The sequence below is a fragment of the Dermacentor variabilis genome, chromosome 10, assembly GCF_050947875.1.
Source record: "Dermacentor variabilis isolate Ectoservices chromosome 10, ASM5094787v1, whole genome shotgun sequence".
Classification (NCBI taxonomy): Eukaryota; Metazoa; Arthropoda; class Arachnida; order Ixodida; family Ixodidae; genus Dermacentor; species Dermacentor variabilis.
Window position 1 is genome coordinate 31,075,537 of NC_134577.1, and position 17,033 is coordinate 31,092,569.

The window sequence follows — 17,033 nt, forward strand, 5'->3', positions numbered from 1 at the left end:
ACTCACTCACTCACTCACTCACTCACTCACTCACTCACTCACTCACTCACTCACTCACTCACTCACTCACTCACTCACACACACACACACACACACACACACACACACACACACACACACACACACACACACACACACACACACACACACACACACACAAACAAACAAATGGCTAAAAATGTTCACGCGTTTATTATACCTAAACAACGAAGATCTGCGGTTGCGCATTTTTCCTAAAAGTAATCATGAATGCAATGTAGAAGAAAACGTTGCCGTAAACCGCGTGCATGTCTCGTGTCAAAGGCAGTGGAAAATAAATGCAGCGTTTAAAAAATTAAGGCAAGTACTACTCGCACACAAATTACGATAGACCGTAATTTCCTGAGCACCGCGTTCCGAAAAGCACAACGTTTATGCTAATTCGTTTCTTACTGCCTGAGAATTGTCGCTCCGTTCGTTGTCTTCGCCGTGCCTGAATTCAAATTGAATTCCCGCTGGACGAGGGTAATTCCGCGAGAACAAAGACACGCGCTCGCGCGAAATTTCCCTCTACCTCGACGCCTTCGCTTTGCCATTGCGATATGCTAACGAATACAAATGTTTCCGGGCACTTTCAAGAACTTTCGCATTCCAAAACGTCCTCTCTCCTCTGTTTGTTGTTTAGTTTTTTCTATCTGTCGCTTCTGCTACTTCGTTATTTCCTGAAATCCTTTCTTTTTAACCTCGTGTAGTCCGCAAGGCATTTGAACTCCGTCGAAACGCACTTTTTCTTTTCTTTCTTTCTTTCTTTCTTTCTTTCTTTCTTTCTTGCAGATACCAGCAGGCGCCTAAACTTGCGAATTGAGTGTGTGGGAATGTTTGGATGTTCTTATGCGAACGCCATGAATTTCGCCGTCTCATTTGAGAAGTATTATTGAACGTTTCTGAATGTTTGCGAACGGCGCCACATAGCACAGGCGTTTGACTTATCAGAGCCCGCATGGGCGAGTTTGACGCAGGTGGCGCCTGTCTACTTGCAGCTTCAAATTGCCAAGCTGCTAGCTGTTAACCCTTTCACACGCTACTTTATCCTGTCGATTGAAAACTTGCTTTCACCACATCTCTTGCATCTGCAGAATCATAGAAAGTGTACAGCTGCAGAAAAAAATTAAGAATTTTCAATTGTTTAGCGAGTTTTGTCAAGTTTACAAAATTTCGACTCCATACAACATACTGACACTACATACAACATACTGACACAGTGTAAAAACACCCAACCGTCTACCTTCCCACTCATTTTGCTAAAACATTCTGCACATCATTCAAAATTGCAGCACAGTTCCAATAGTAAGTGTTTCAAGATGCATGAAACACATCTTAAATATCATACTTTCATCAGTCCTTTTGCTATTGATGCACTATCCTGCTGTGCACAATTGTGCACACAGCGTCTCGAAGGGTGACCAACTGTGCCGTGACATACTCTGTGGCCCCGACAGGCGTTGCTGTTATCGGAATCCCTGTTTCGGGCAAAACGTTACACTATCCTGAGCATTCGAGCTGAGGAACCGAAGTAATTTGGGAGCAACGCGACGTTTGCACATCGATCTGCGGGTATAGGCTAGTTGATTCTTTGGTCGTGGATCGGAAGTTGAGACGCATACCTGGAGCGGGAGTGCAACGAAAATGATCCCGCACACAGCACAATGCGCGAAATAACAGCCGGTTTAATTCACGTTCAGAAGGAAATACATGCAAGATACGCGTCCACGAAAAGTGATAAATCAACAACAGATATGAAAAGGATGCGAATCAAGCGTGTCCATTCACAAGCAGGCCGGTTTGCCGGTGTTATGAATGAGCATGCGTCTTTCGAATCTTTTACCTCAGAAACGGCTTTTGTCGAGGTCGCCTGCAGAGTTCCGGATGCAACTGAAATTACGTCATCGCCTGGCCTGACGGCACCTGACCTGCTAGGTCAGCCCGCTTCTGCAGGCCGAGTGGGTAGCCGTTTGCTTCCCTTAGGAGAAGGGAATGGTGTTGTGGACTTTCGCTGCGCTATATCTCACCTCGGCAGCAAAGCTTATGCGTTACCTCGGTGGTCTTCTTTGGAGTGATTTTCGGTATCAGTGGATGAAGGCCTAGCCTATGGCACACTCAGATAGTCACACTCAGTCACTCTTTCCGACTCCGTCGCTTTTTTGCTGTGGTTGTCTTTTTTGAATGTGCAACTTGGTTATTCAAAGCACTGCACCAGGAAGAACTGCACTGCATTGCCCAGGAAGAAGTTCTTCTAAACTAAGGTAGCTCGTGACGTCACTGCAACGAAACGGTGAAGTCATCTGTTACCGCTATGGGAAAGCAAGGCGAAACACGGTGCGCGGTGGTAGATGGCGACGCTGTTTCGTTGCAGAAAGATCGGCATCTTTTGAACCGTTTCGCCACATGCGACACGCACTTGCCATTGTATTCGACTAGATGTTGCTTCAGGCAGCATACACTCTCCCCTTGCTTGTGTATTAACAGCCGGACGCGTCAAATTGGTTATAAAAACATCTCGTTGCTCCTTAAGGAATCACGTATGCGTGAGCTTCCCGCGGTTAACCTTTACGCTTCTGTGACGTGCTTGACAATCCTGCATGCTTCCCGTCAGGAGCGACCCGCAGTAGTTGCTCAGTGGCTATGGTGTTGGGCTGCTGAGCACCAGGTCGCGGGATCGAAGCCCGGCTAGGGCGGCCGCATTTAGATGGAGGCGAAAACACCAGTGTACTTAGATTTAGGTGCACGTTAAAGAACCCCAGGTGGTCGAAATTTCAGGAGTCCTCCATTACGGCGCGCCTCATAATCAGAAAGTGGTTTTGGCACGTAAAACCCCGTAATTTATTTTTTTTCCCGTCAGGAGCGATGGCTGCATCGACTGCACAGAATTCAACAGAGCTTACAGCTTCGGCGGTAAACTACTTTGGTTCAGAAATCAAATAGTCCTATTTATGTTCCTTTGTTACTTTTCACTGACACGTATTCATATATTTTGACTTCTTAATCCCACTAAAACAGTTATCAGTTCGCGCTTCATCCTGCGTATGTATGATTCCGTTTCTTCGTTGTTTTGTCTTGCAATTATGCAGCGAAACGGCTCATCCGTTAACGAAGGGGTAAATGACGTTGCCTGTATGCAAATAGCGTCGATGCGGTGCTTTCACTAGCCTGCCCTCATTCCAACGTAATTCAAGTTGAAAGAACCACCACGTTTTTATTTATTTATTTAAAGTACCCTCTCGTCTACGCGCCGAACTTATCTCGGATTCTGAAAGAAACCTTCTATTCGTGCTTTGAAACTTTCCTTTCGCTTTTTGGGCATCTCAGATCCCGTACTTCCTAATCACTATTTGCTCTACCACGATTCCGCTAGGTGCCACTTACGAGCGTTTTCGTACGATTTATACGAAAAGTTCGTAGCTTCAAACTGGGAACTCTGTGAAACAAGATTGCAGTGCACTTCAGACGAGGTTGGTCTGGATTGTAGCCGTATAATCGCTAGAAAATGGGACCCAACTCGGCGCGCGTGAACGAGTCCACTCCGGCGAGTCCTTTGTGCATAGCGTGGCAAGGCTATATGCCGAAGCACAAACTTTGCAAATGCGCTGAACCAGGAAGTCGCATTTGCATTTCGGCGCGTACTGTCAAAGCAGCGCGGCTTGATGGGTTCGGCAGTATTGAATTGCGCAGGATAAATGCGTCATTGAAACGGGCGAGTGCTTCACTTGCAGCCTTCGAAAATCCACAGTGAGAAACAGTGATTTCATTGCGCTCACCTTTCTCCTCTAACTGTTCAGTTGACAAATGGCGCATTTTCAAAGCGGATATGTTGTACTATTACACATTGGAGATCAAACGTTGAACGGTGATTTATGAATGCTTATGTACCTAAACTGTCATAGTCTAAGGGAATTTTTGTTTCGCCGACTTCTTTAACGTAGCAAGATAGGCCTCCGTTGAATTCGGGTCATCTAGGCATATAGCAAAAACAGTTGGTTAGTGAACACTTCACTCACTAATGGAGAGGTTTAGAATAGGGGCATCAATAGTTTGGGGCCCCGAAGAGCCTTTCGGGTGTTAGCGTTGGGGCACGCAGGAGGGAAGAGTTTTAGAACAGGGCTTTGCGTTTGCGGATAGCGTCTTGCGCTGACAGCGTCACAACGGCGTCAAAGAAAAGCTATTAGAAATAAATAAAATATGCCATTTTATCATAATAAGAGTAATTTTGACTTTCGTGTTTTAGTGTTCAATTAAAATTTAGAGGTTATTCTATTAGCAGCAAACAATTAGTTGCGCTTAGTTTTGAGTAACCAACTGTACGTACCTTCACCAGCCAAGCTAAGCCGTGTTAAGTCTACGAGCCATGAAGTCCGCAATCGAATTCGAAATCAGCAGCGTCAAATGAATCAATTTTAATAACACACGCTAGTTAAGAGAAAGCGATAACCGCGCAGTCACTGCTCCCAGCTTGCGAACTTCACGCGTTACCACGAATCCAGTTTGGTGCCAGATTAGATCCGTCGTTTCGATGGGAGCCGCCATGTTTGTTTTACGCAAATCTTTTGGGGCAACCTTCGGGGCTCCCGCTAAATCAGTGAAATAGCGGGCCCGACGCAATACCTAAACGCAGTTAGCGTCTCGCGCGTGCGCAGTGGCTTAGACGCTATTTCTTTGGGGTCCCAAACGTGTGGAGCCCATATTCTAAAACTCTATAATAACAAAAAAAAAAAAAAAGAAAAACACATTGAACTTTAGTCATATCAGAACTCGTTAATAATACGGGCCGCACGATAAACTGGGACAATGCAAGGGACATTTTCACGAAAGAAAAAATAAATTGTGAGGAAGTCTTGAATCGTCGGTTATAGAAATCACAGCAAGCGAACACAACAATTTCGGTGACCTGTGCGCTGGAACCTTGCTGCGAAGCGTACGACGGTGAATCTTACACGATTGCAAATGTACCATCGTTACTGACCAGAAAGCATCGGTGCTTGTGGATGTATTTGACGTTGGTTAGTGACCTTCATTTTACTAATATTACTTTTACCTGACCGAATGGTGTTCCGCAGAAGTTCAAGATTTTTTTTCCTTGCAGGCTAATTGGCGATGCATTTTCCGTAGCAGGGTGACAATGCATATGCATGCAGGAAAAAAAAAAAAATCCAAGGGACAGGGCAGAGTGCTGACTTCCGAACTCTGTTCCTTCGTCTTTTCATCCGCGTTTCCGTATGCTGCAAAACCTGAGGTAGAGCTCGAGGACACGTAGGACTACAGAAGGGAACGGACGCACAGCGCTACTAACTGACATTTTATTGCACACGGTTACCACATATATACCATATATATGCCACATATATACCACATGGTGTGTATGATTTTACGTTGTGCTCATTTGTTAATCGTCTTGAATTTCCATTTCCCGCATTCCGCGTATATTTACATCGTATATATGTGGCATATATGTGGCATATATGTGGCATATGTGTGGCATATGTGTGGTATATAGTTTAGGATCAATCCTAACGATAATAAATTTGAGCGAATTCGTCGGAGTGCTTGATTAGAGAGGGAGGGAGCTTGAGGAAGCTTGAGGGAATTTTTTTTTTGTGTGAGGATGTTGACCTATCGTTGTCATTGATGTGGTTTCAATACTTGTAGCACTTACTCACGGGAGGTATTGGCCACGTAGATTGTGTTTCTGCCTACTGTTCTTGTTTTTGTCTTCACGCTTGATACTTCAAGTCAGTGGATTTGGTTTAGAAAACATGAGTGATAGAATCGTTATGTTTTTTTGTAGCAAAAGACAGGCTGCCTTTCATAAAGCTCCACTATTTATGGTGTTTTTTTTACACTTATACGGTATGTCATATAACATTACACGTAACACCATAGCACTGTTCTGTCATGTACAATATTGTAAATTTCTCTAGTGTTGCACCTACGAATCATTGCCAGCTAATTGTATACGTTCTGCACTCCGAAAACAGCGTCATCATCATTATCATAGTAATTTATTATTGCTTCATTTATGTGCTTCTCTTTATGCTGTGTCCTTCATGCATATTCCTGCGCCACGTGTAAGCGCAATAGTGAATATGTTTCCCGTCTTTTATATGTCTGCATTGTCTCTGATTGTCAGGTAAGCTGGAGTTAGAGGCCCTTCTAGTGGACAAGCCCACCGTTATTTTTTTTGGCGCCCTCGTATATTCCCCCAATATTCCTGCACATGACATAAGGTTCCATTTGATTTGATTCTCTCGCGCAGTGTCCGTGGAGTGCGAGCCGCACGTGATGCGAGCCCGTGTGCGCAGCAACATGGTGTTCAAAGGCAAGGTCTACACCCGGGGCCGACCCTCCACCTGCTCTCAGGACATCAGCAGCAGCATGGACTTCACGCTGCCGATCCAGATGGCTGGGTCTGATTGCGGCACCGTCAGCAAGGTTCGCATGAAGGACTTCGTTTCCACTGTTACCGCGGCTTTCGAGCGTGTGTCGTCATCATTTTTTTTTATTTTCTGCGGCGAGAACTCTCAACACTCACGCCGAAGCGCTGACACGGAGAGGTCCACGCGAGGTGACGGTGTCGCAGGAACGTTTGGGTGGGTCATCAGTGGCCGAACACGTGAGGCGTCGATTTGGATCTTTGACATCGAGCCAACGCTTGGCAATGAAGACGCCTTCGTCAGGGCACTGACGAAGGCGAGTCCCTTCGTGGAAAAGTTGGCTTAGCAGATCTTGTTCTAGAGTGGTCGGTTCGTTATACCACGTGCCTCTCGATGACCTCACGGTACGCGGGTGTTTTTGTATTTCTCCCCCATTGAAATGGGGCCGCCGCGGTTTGGGTTATATCACGACCTCGAGCTTAGCAGCGCAACACGAAAGTCACTACGTCACCACGGCGGGTTCCATGCATAGTGTCGTGCGAAGAATGTGCTTTGTTCTGATGCAAAAATCTGGAGGACGCTTCAGCCTTGAACGCGATAGCGTTCAAAGGCCTCTTACTTCTTTTCACGCTTGCCGGCTGGTGCAGCGTTTGTAACCGTAACGGTTACCGGGAAACGCTGGCTAAGGACGCTGTGCACGAAGGCGAGCTTTCTGATAGAAACACGGGGATCGACCTTCTGGTATTGTTTCGCGCTTTTAATATTTCACTCTGAGAAGAGCTAACGTAAAGGACATGCGCTGTCGATGTTTCTTTTTTCCCTATACATTTGTTTGTGGGCTCCCGTTCTTAAAATTCCGAGGAATAACTTTGTAAAGAATGCAAGAAGAGGTATGAAAGAAGAGGTAACTTTGGTGGTAGAGAAGTGGTTGGGCAGCGTTGTTCGTAATTTGGTTTCTTCTTTGTGCCGAGGCGACGTCCGACGTCGACGCCGGGTTGATGTGTACGTGTAACCTCTGGGCCGCGGCACCTCCGGTTGCCAAGTCTTCCCATCTGACAACGGCGCCGGATTTTCTGCGACACGGACTCCTTAACGTTATCGCGTTGAAACGTGTACTACCTCGCGCATTCAACGCAAACTCCCGGCTTTCCCGACGAGGCTCCATACATGATTCCTAGTGTGCGCTTGGCCGCGTACAGGGACGTATGCACCAATATATATATATATATATATATATATATATATATATATATATATATATATATATATATATATATATATATTTTGGCAGCGCTGTAGTTTGGTAGTTCGTTGCATGTTTCCTCTGTGGACATTTGTTTGGCGACTGTATAGTTCTGCATTTCACAATCTCCGCATTACTTTTCGCATGCCCCTCTCTGACTTGGGACGAAGTTTCTCAGCAATCCCATCAACCCGTCAGGCTTCATAGCTTCCATAGAGCGCTCGTTCTCGCACTTCGCACGCATAAAAACTCGCATAAAGCTAGCCTTCATGAACCCAGAGTAGCCAGCGTTCAAGACAAGCTTCCGAGTGCCCACTACTTGCACGCCGGTTTCATGGAGCTAGGCGCTTGGAGGGGAAAAAAAAGAAACGAAGCTGGTATTCCGCCTAAAAGCAAATCGTGATTTTTCGTGCGTGTAGAGTGTATATGAGAGTGCCCTTGTTGCTTCCATATGCAAAATGCGTTTGCAACTACAATACAGAGCAGAAACCGCTCTCCACGTCCAAGGTTTCACATTTATCAAAGCGAATGGCCGTGGATGGAACTTACCCCTGCGGCAGGATGCTTCGTAAAGCGCAAGAAGAATGAAGTCCGGTAGCAAAAAAAAAAAAGAAAAAAAAAAGAAAGAAGTAAAAAGAGATGGAGTGCGCGTACAACGTTGCGCACGAAGAGGGAAACGTGTTTAATCCTCAACCCCGCGCCGCGCATGACTCGATGCAGTCAGTGTGCACGTCTCCGCGAAAGAGAAAACGAGCCAGCCCGAAGTCAGTAACGCCTCCTTTCAACACATTTGTGTTGGGCGGCGGCGACGCCGTTATGTCTCGCCTGGTTTCACTTTTCTTCTTCCTTTCCTTCGTTTCTCTTTCTTTCTTTCCTTTCCCCTTCCGCGCCACCAAGCGCGCAAATTGCATCTGCCCGTAGTCATCCATCACAACTTCCAAACTCGCCAAGAAGAACGTCTGGACCGAGCGGACTGCCCGTGTTCCCCACAATTCAGTCTTTCTTTCTTTCTTTCTTTCTTTCTTTCTTTCTTTCTTTCTTTCTTTCTTTCTTTCTTTCTTGTCGTCTTTTCGTACGTGCCGAAGCATGTATGGCCATAGATGCGATTGCGAGCCGCATACTTCTCCGCACGGCTTGCGTCTGCCGCGCCAATCTGTGTTCCCGCGACCGAGAAACATCGACTGCTTCTCCTCCTTCTGCTGCTTTTACTCTGGGCCCTGCAGTGCCAACGATATTCGTTCGCTGCTTGTACCGCTTCGCGGTTGTGTGAACCCGCATTTCGCGCGCGATGCGGCCTTGCTTCGCGCGTCTTCTTCTTGTGGCGTTTTCTCCGCGTCGCACTTTTGCGACTTCGTCGCTTCGAACCGCCAGTGTTCATGTGTTCTTCGATTCGATCGCCCGCGCCATATATATCCTTGTGCTTCTCTGTCATTGCTCAACTATAGGCGAAGTGCAAAAGCATTTGGGGTAGCGAAAGTGAGTGGGAAGGAGGGGGGGGGGGAGGCTGTCAGGGCGAGGTTGGGCGTTTGGTGAGGAGGTCGAAGAGGTTGATGCTGTTTTCTCACGTGCGGGGCAGTGTTGTGACGTGAGCTGCTTGGCATTCAAACGAAGACGGATCTTTCCGGGATTTCCGCGTCGAAGCCAAAAGCATGCCAGCGTAGAATTCATTCTCGTTTCTTGTGGCAGAGTCCTCACCTTTATCCACTCTTCCTTGTTTTTTTTTATTTTTTCAGCCTTGTGCTCCTTTCGTCTTGTTTTTTTTTAGTGGAAGTCGAGGGATGTCGTGAGCTCGTCCGCTGCGCTGGTGAGGCGATCTGGGCAGTAAAATTGGGCTATCGGAAAGAGAGGGAAAGAAAGCTAGATAGGTTTGGATTTGCCTGTAATACGCTGGTTCAGAGCTCCTTAAAACTTTGATGGACGAGAGCTTTCCCGGTTCCATGGAAGCATTGATTTTACTTATTCGTTCTGTTTTACATTTTCTTCATTATTTTTTTTTTTTGTATAACGTGATAGCACGAAGAAAGCCTATGGCAACTGCTCCTGCACCTTCAGCTGGCAGCCTACGGTCAAAAAACAAAGACAGTTTGCTGAAAAAGAATTTTTCGCGTACACGGCTTGGCCTGTCAGCTTTCGTACAAAATGAGTGATAGTTCAGGCACTTCACTTTTTTCCATTGCGGTTCTACAGGGCAAGGGTTATGAATATAAACGCAAATGAGATAGACGTTGAGAAACGTAATTTTGACGTCATCTACGGGTCGAAGTCAAAAAGCCGATACGAGCTGACGCTCCCATAGGTACGCACTTCGGCGCGGCAGGTTTGAACCTGTCAGTTTTGTTGGCAGCCGCGTTCCTCATAATATAGAAACACGAATTACTATTCATGACGGAAAACAGCGCGGTAGCATAATACATGACAAGAAGATATGACTACGCACTGTAGCCCCTCGCCTGCAGTGCATAGTCCTGTCTTCTCTTTCTTGTGGCTTCAGCTGTGGCTTCAGCTGTGCCATCGGCTGCGCCATCGGCTGTGGCGTCGGCGGTTTCTTCGGCTGTGTCTTCAGTTGAGGCGGGCGCTGCCACTTTCGTAGTGCGGGCCAAACTTCGGTGTTGGTGTTGTGCGGCACGACCTCAGACTCGACTCCGCCAGGCCTAGGAGGCAGAGGAGGAGGAGGAGTTTGTTGTGGTGCGCTGTTAGCGGAGGCATTTGTGTTCTTTGAAATCCGACGGAGTCGGGATCGTCGCTTTCTAACGGTTTCCCGACGAGACGAACCAACGGTGTCTCGCCATCTGCTTCAAGACCTCCCGTTCCTTATTCATTTTGGGACAGTCCTTTGAGGTAGCATCATGGGACTCAATGCAACTGGGGCATTTGAGAACAGTGGCTACACAGGAATCTGTAGCGTGGGGCTTTGCGCAGCGCGAGCAAACTCTTGTGTTCTCGTACACAGCACTTACGTGCCCCAGCCTCATGCAGTTGCGGCATCGGAGTAGCCTTTGGATAAATGTTCGGACGGGGTGTCTAAAGTGGCCCATCTTGACTTGTGAGGGAAGAGATTGGCCGTTAAAAATTACCTTCACACAGCGGGATTCGCCCAGTCGAGACACGTGAGTTATGGCGAAGCCATCAACGGCTGCAGCTTCACTAGAATAGGCAAGCCAGCGCTGGAGCTGGAGACGTCCACGTCGTAGATGACACTAGTAGTGATGTCACTGTCCAGAGGAATATACGAGCGCACCTTCATGCCGCCAAATTCCGTAAGTTTGCTCAGAGTTTACAGCGCAGTCTCATGTACAACGTCAATAGCGAATACATTTTTTCGTGTATTGACTCTGACGTCCGCGACTTGATTTGGCGTCACTAGACAGAGTGTCTGCTGAGTCGCCTCAGGTTGTCGGTAACGAGTTCAGGTACAAACAGAATCGTACTGACTGAAGTATTCCGAGTTCGTCCTACAGTCGACTTGCTTGAAGACAGGTGGGTCCTGGTGTTTCTTCCTTTCGCCTTGCGGCTCCTCACAAGCTTAAAGTCATCATCGGGGAAGTCCTCACTGCTGAGCGAGTAGACACTGATATAGTCGCGTTCGGTGTCGCTCTGGAGGCCAGTGCGCTTCCTAGACGCAGTCGCCGCTTAAGTCGCCGTCCCCGCAGAGCCGCGGAGACGTCAAGTTGCATGCGTGCCACAACCCATGGCGGCTCCCCCGTTATATACACAGAAATCAGGCGAAAATAGCTGAGCTAGAAGAATAGCGTCCTGACTCGTAGTCACTTCGCCTTCGTCCCCCGACCAGGGTCCAAGAATTCTGTTTCCCCTAAGGGAACCGTGATCATGCCTGTCGAGCGTGGTTCAGAGCACTTTTCCTTGTGCGCTGAAACGAATACGTTCGCGAAAGGAGTGAGCATTCGTGAATGCTACTCCAAGTCACAGGCGACTAATGAGAGTTGCGTCACGCCGTGATATAAGCATTGTGGAAGGGACAACCTCATAAAGGGGTACACGGGACAAAGGCGGCTGGTTTGTAAAGTCAGAATTATTTTCCGGCCCTCGAGTGCGGTGTGTTTTATAGATACCAGCGCATATTTGGCGCGTTAAACCCCTTGAACCAAGCAATAATCAGCGTTACGTGCAGCATTGTTTATTGTACTCGATGTGCTTGCTCTGGTGCTACTTGTTGAGGTCTTCACGGTCAATTGTTGAGGTAATAAATTCCTAGCGTACGTCTTCCTGCAGGCCGAGGGTCACTTTGCCAACGTGTTGGTCATTCAGAGCAACGACCAGGTCGTCACTGCGATGGATAAAGCCATCGGCGTCTCCTGCACTTTCGACGTCGGCAACAAGACGGAATTCGCATCCGCGAAGGTCTCGTAAGTGCACGCGTTTTGTCGATAACATGGTACAACGTCGGTCTCTTTAAAACGGGTCGTAGAAGTTAGAAGTTAATTACTGCTTTCGCTCGAGTTTCGCTAACTATGCATTGCTTCCAGTTTTCCAGTTCTTTTTCTGGTGGGGGGGGGGGGGGTCACTGTTGTCGGAACTGAAGCATAAAAATAGCTAGAGCGCTAATGTGTTCTGTTTTAGACCCCATTTTTAGACTGCAGTATTCCGGGACCGGTGCACGTTTTTTGGTGGGATAGCTAGGCAGCCAGACAGCTGGAAAGAAAGCTGTGAGAATGCCGGTAATGTTGTTCGCCTTAGAAACGGTCACCTGCAGAAAGGAAACGGTGTATGCGTTGCAATGTCGCTCTTCCTCGCGCCGCTGCTTTTCCAGGGACCCGAGGCAGACTGACCACAGCCGGGGAAAGCCTCCCCTGCCGGAGTTGTCGTTGCACATCCTCGACATGCGAGGCAACGAGCGCGAGTCGGTGTCGCTCGGCGAGCTGGTACGCGTGCAAGTGCGCATGTCCGAAGAAGGTGAGCTCTTCAGCGGCGGTTTGGCCTCCGAGGTAGAGGGCTCGATCACTTTTGAAGCTGCGCCTTGAGGCGGGCGCGTCGCGGAAACAAGATCCCGTTTGCGTTTCATCCAACGGGTGCCGCCAGCGTAAATTGAGCGAGCGGCTTTTACTCGTAATTACGGCGTGTTCAGAATCCGTTTATTCGTGCCAGCAGTGGAATTACAAGACGCGTATAGGCATGAGGACCCGTAGTTAAGAGCTAAATTGGGACCTTCTGTGCGTGATGACAATAATTATTTAAACGCATCAGCAATTACAACGCACCAAACTTGCTGCTATAAAATATGAATTGTTTTAAGAGGAAGCTTTAGGTATGGCCTAACTCCGACGTGGCCTATTCGAATATATGTAGAACGCAGAAACGATTTTCTGAGATAACACCTGGACCGATTTTAGTGACATCTGTTGCATTTGAGAGACGAAGTTAAATTCTAGTGACTGCTGGTCTACTCCCTGTCGCGCCCGACTAACACTGCCGTTAGGTGGCGCTAGCAGCGCAAAACTCGCGCCATCTCTCGTAATGCGCTGCAACCAGGCCGATCGCCGCCGGCACCAAACCACGCGGAGAAGCCGGATTACAGGAGACGCGAGACATGCGGGGAAAACAGCACATCAGGTGGGGGACGAGTCGCGGATCCACACAAAATGCAGGTGCATTTAGAAATGCAGCATTGGAGTAGTTTCGTAATTGTTCGCTTTCGAGTCGATGCATTCATCGAACTTGGTTCGATGGCTCAGTGTGGTCCTTTAGCCGATCTATTCTCGTTACCAGGTTTTCATGCTTAAGCGTTCTTAGGCAACTCACCCAGGAAATCTGTCCGTCGGTCTATCGGTTCGTCCGTTATGAGCAACACGATGCGCTTCGTAAAAAAAAAAAAACAATTCGAAACGATAAACAGTTGGCGGTAGTGAGTTTCGAACCTATGATCCCACTCTCAGCAGCCGAGTGTCGTACCAACTGGGCTAAACAACCATTTTTAGTCGACATTCAATCTTGCAGAAGGTGAATTTGAACCGTATAAATGTGTTGTTGCGCAACACAGACAGATAAGCAGTCAGCGAGTTCATAATGATGATATGGAGTGATAAGGGGTTATATGCGTCTGATCGCCGCTGATAATGGTCCGAAGCAGATGGATAAGGTGCTAAAAAGATATAAAGGCTCATAATAGGCGGAGCACTTTTGATGAGGTTGATAAGTACCGATAATGGTTGAGAGTGGGATTGATTTTGGTAAGGTTGACAACGACCGACAAGGTTTGATAAGGGTCGGATCGAGTGCGATAAGAGTGATAACGACCGATAAATGTTAAGGGTTGTATCATGTCCTATAGTGTTGATAAGGACAAAAAAGGGATCATAATGGTCGGAGCAATTGCTGTAAATTTGATAATGACCGATAAGGCTTGGATCGAGTCCGATAAGGTTGATAACGACCGAGAAGTGCTTGTACTGGTCGGCTCAAGAGTCAAAACAATAGCAGGTCAATAAAGCTCTCATTTAATGAACCGTCTGCTGCTTCGTCAATCGCAGTAAACAACATACATCGCGTCGTATGCGTGGAGGTGAGCAAGTAGCACAATGCTTACACATACTTGGACAACTCCAGCGGAGTATCACCCATTTTATTTATTTATTTATTTATTTATTTATTTATTTATTTATTTATTTATTTATTTATTTATTACGCACTGCTGACCTTTTCTTTAGGCCTTAGGTAGTAGTGGAAGCAGGTATACAATGTAATACATGCTCGGTACACATGCAAAAAAAAAAAGAAAGAAAACGTCACAGGAGGACAAAGACAGGGGCTTTTGTTCTGATCTGAGGGTTCTTCTAGTATCAGCGAGATCACAGGTCTCACTCTCTCTCTTTCTTTTTTCGTGCAGCCTCCACCTCGACATAGATGTTTATTTAAACAATAGCGTGGAGGGCGTCCTTATACAGAAATTGGAACAGTGGCTTGGTGAAGCTAATGCCTGTTAATGCCTCTCGAGGATATCTCGTTCCTTTGGACAGAGTATATTGTCCGCTGGAGCAGCGCAATTTCGACAGTTTGCCAAATCTTCCAGAATCTAGGCTATGGTGAAGGAAAGTGTAAGGGCTGCGCCTGTCCATTATCTCCGAACAGAGTCACCAACTGTTTGCACATTGTACACAATGTTCTGCCACACACTAGGTAACGCAAATTTTCATTCCTTAAAATGGTACGATGACCCGCCGTGGTTGCTTAGTGGCTATGGTGTTGGGCTGCTGAGCACGTGGTTGCGGGATTGAATCCCGGCCACAGCGCGGCCACATTCCTATGGGGCCGAAATGCGAAAACACCCGTGTACCCCAGCTGGTCAAAATTTCCGGAATCGAGGTTTAGGCACGTAAAACCCCATCATTTAAATATTTTTTTTTGCAACGGTACAATGACAACTGCGCTTTGCACTTCATAGGTCGAGAGAGGCGTGGCGTAAGAATGTTGTTTTATTGATTCCCAGACACGTATGGCATCTTCATCAAGAACCTGATCGCCCGCGATGGAACGGGATCAACGAATCTTACGCTAATCGACAAAACAGGGTGAGTCCGTGCCGCTAAATTTTATTCTCTCGTGAGCTGTTTTCTTTCTATTTCGCCTCCTCCTTTCCGTTTTTACTTGTTCCCCAGCGACGAAGCTCAGTGACAATGGTGCTTTGCTCCTTAACAGCTAGGAGGTCGCTAGTTTGAATCCGGTCTGTTGCGGCCGAATACGGATGGCGACTAAATTTAAAAACGCTCGTTTACCAAGTGTTCAATGCATGTTAAAGAGCACCAAATGGTCAAAATTAATAAGCATCCCCTCAACTACTCCTTCTCACAGGCCAAATGTTGTTTCATCTGCTGCCGTGGCGCAGTAACCGTTGCATTCCGTCGCTCAGCATGAGGTCGCAGGTTTGATGGCCGATCGCAGCGACTGAGCTGGAGTGGCGGTATAATGCAAATGCATACGTGTACTGAGTATCCAGTGCACACTAAAGCATCCCAGCGAGTTAAAATTTGTACGTCACCCTCTGCTACAGGATCTGTAATATGCCGTGTTGCTTTGCTAAATGCAAGGAAGCAATGTCGAAACATTAAAAGAAATGAAAGAAAAAACACTGACATGACAGCTTGCTGGTAAAGAAAACACGCATGATTGAGAAAGTTTAGGACCATCGCGGTTCCTTCACAGGACCACCGAAATCAGGCGGCGCCCGCGACGAGCTCAAAAAATCTCGGAGGTGACATGCCTGGGAGTTATGTCACATCCGGTAACCACCAGGTGCTCGCGTATTCTGCTTAGGTGATATTCATAAGTAGTTAGTAAGAAAATTTGACAATTGTCAGCCACGCAACTCGGCCAAGATTGCTTCAGTAGCCATACGTATACCTCTACTGTTGTGTTTCTACTGTTGTATTTCTTCTACCGTCGTATTTAGCTAAAATGAATTTCTGTCGCAGTTGACCTTTAGGACTGGTCAATGAAATATCGCTTGATCACGGGAAATCTTTTCCGTCGACCAAATCGTGTTCTCTTAAGTGCAGTGGTGCATGCCGGCGCGTGCTGTCGCAGGTGCCCCGTGGAGGCGAAAATGATGCGCGAGATTCGCACCATCGACTCGCACAGCAAGTCTCTGGAGAGCTACCTGGAGGCGTTCGCCTTCACCGGCAGCAGCACGCTGGAACTCGAGGCCGAAGTGGTCACGTGCCTCGAGCGCTGCAAACCGGTGAGTCGAAATAAAGTCATTAAAAAAAAGGAGAAAAATTAAAAAGTCGCGGTTTCACCCGAAAGGCGAAGCCTGGATTGCGATAGCAAATTAGCGCGCAGTTAGCTATACGAACGACAGCATCTTTATCGGCCACATAAACTTGTAAGCGTAGGCATGCTAACCAAATTAACAAACACGGTGTCACGTGCGCACAAGCAAACATGAACACATCTCACTCGATGAGCGCGGAAACTAATTGTCGAAACGCTGGAGTGAGGAAACGCGGCAGCAGCAGCGAGCGGATCGACCTTCGTGCTGCACCTCGCATCAACGCGAACTAAGCCGTAAAAACACAGCGTGCGGCGGACTCCGTCCGCGTCCCAGATGGCTTTCGAGATACAGCGGCCCCGCGTAGAACGTGGACTCGCTCCCTCCGCTTCCCCCCCAGAGCTTTGCGCGCGATGGAGGACGGCGCGCTTCTTCCCCACTTTCTCTGCTTGCGTGCGCGTGGTTGAGCCGCGATCGCCGGCTCACCCTCGCGAACTTTCACTAGCACAGGCAGCATACGGAGCGCGACCACGATTTTATCGCCCTTGGACCTTATATGGAACCTCACGGCGAAGGCAGAAATGCGCCTGGAGTGTCCCTATAATTGCTATCGCAATAGAAATGTCGACGCATAGAGTTTGCAAGAAAGATTTGTGGACGTAACTCT

The 17,033-nt window shown here is 47.6% G+C and overlaps 1 protein-coding gene across 1 annotated transcript in view; it reads left to right on the forward strand.

The window, feature by feature from the left end:
• The window catches only part of LOC142560251 (uncharacterized), a 151,739-nt gene that overhangs the window by 92,565 nt on the left and 42,141 nt on the right, over positions 1-17,033 (forward strand). The window contains exons 9-13 of the mRNA XM_075672205.1: positions 6,287-6,462; positions 11,878-12,011; positions 12,416-12,558; positions 15,089-15,170; positions 16,183-16,336. Of these exons, the coding sequence (XP_075528320.1) occupies positions 6,287-6,462; positions 11,878-12,011; positions 12,416-12,558; positions 15,089-15,170; positions 16,183-16,336 (689 nt within the window). The remainder of the gene's footprint in view (positions 1-6,286; positions 6,463-11,877; positions 12,012-12,415; positions 12,559-15,088; positions 15,171-16,182; positions 16,337-17,033) is intronic.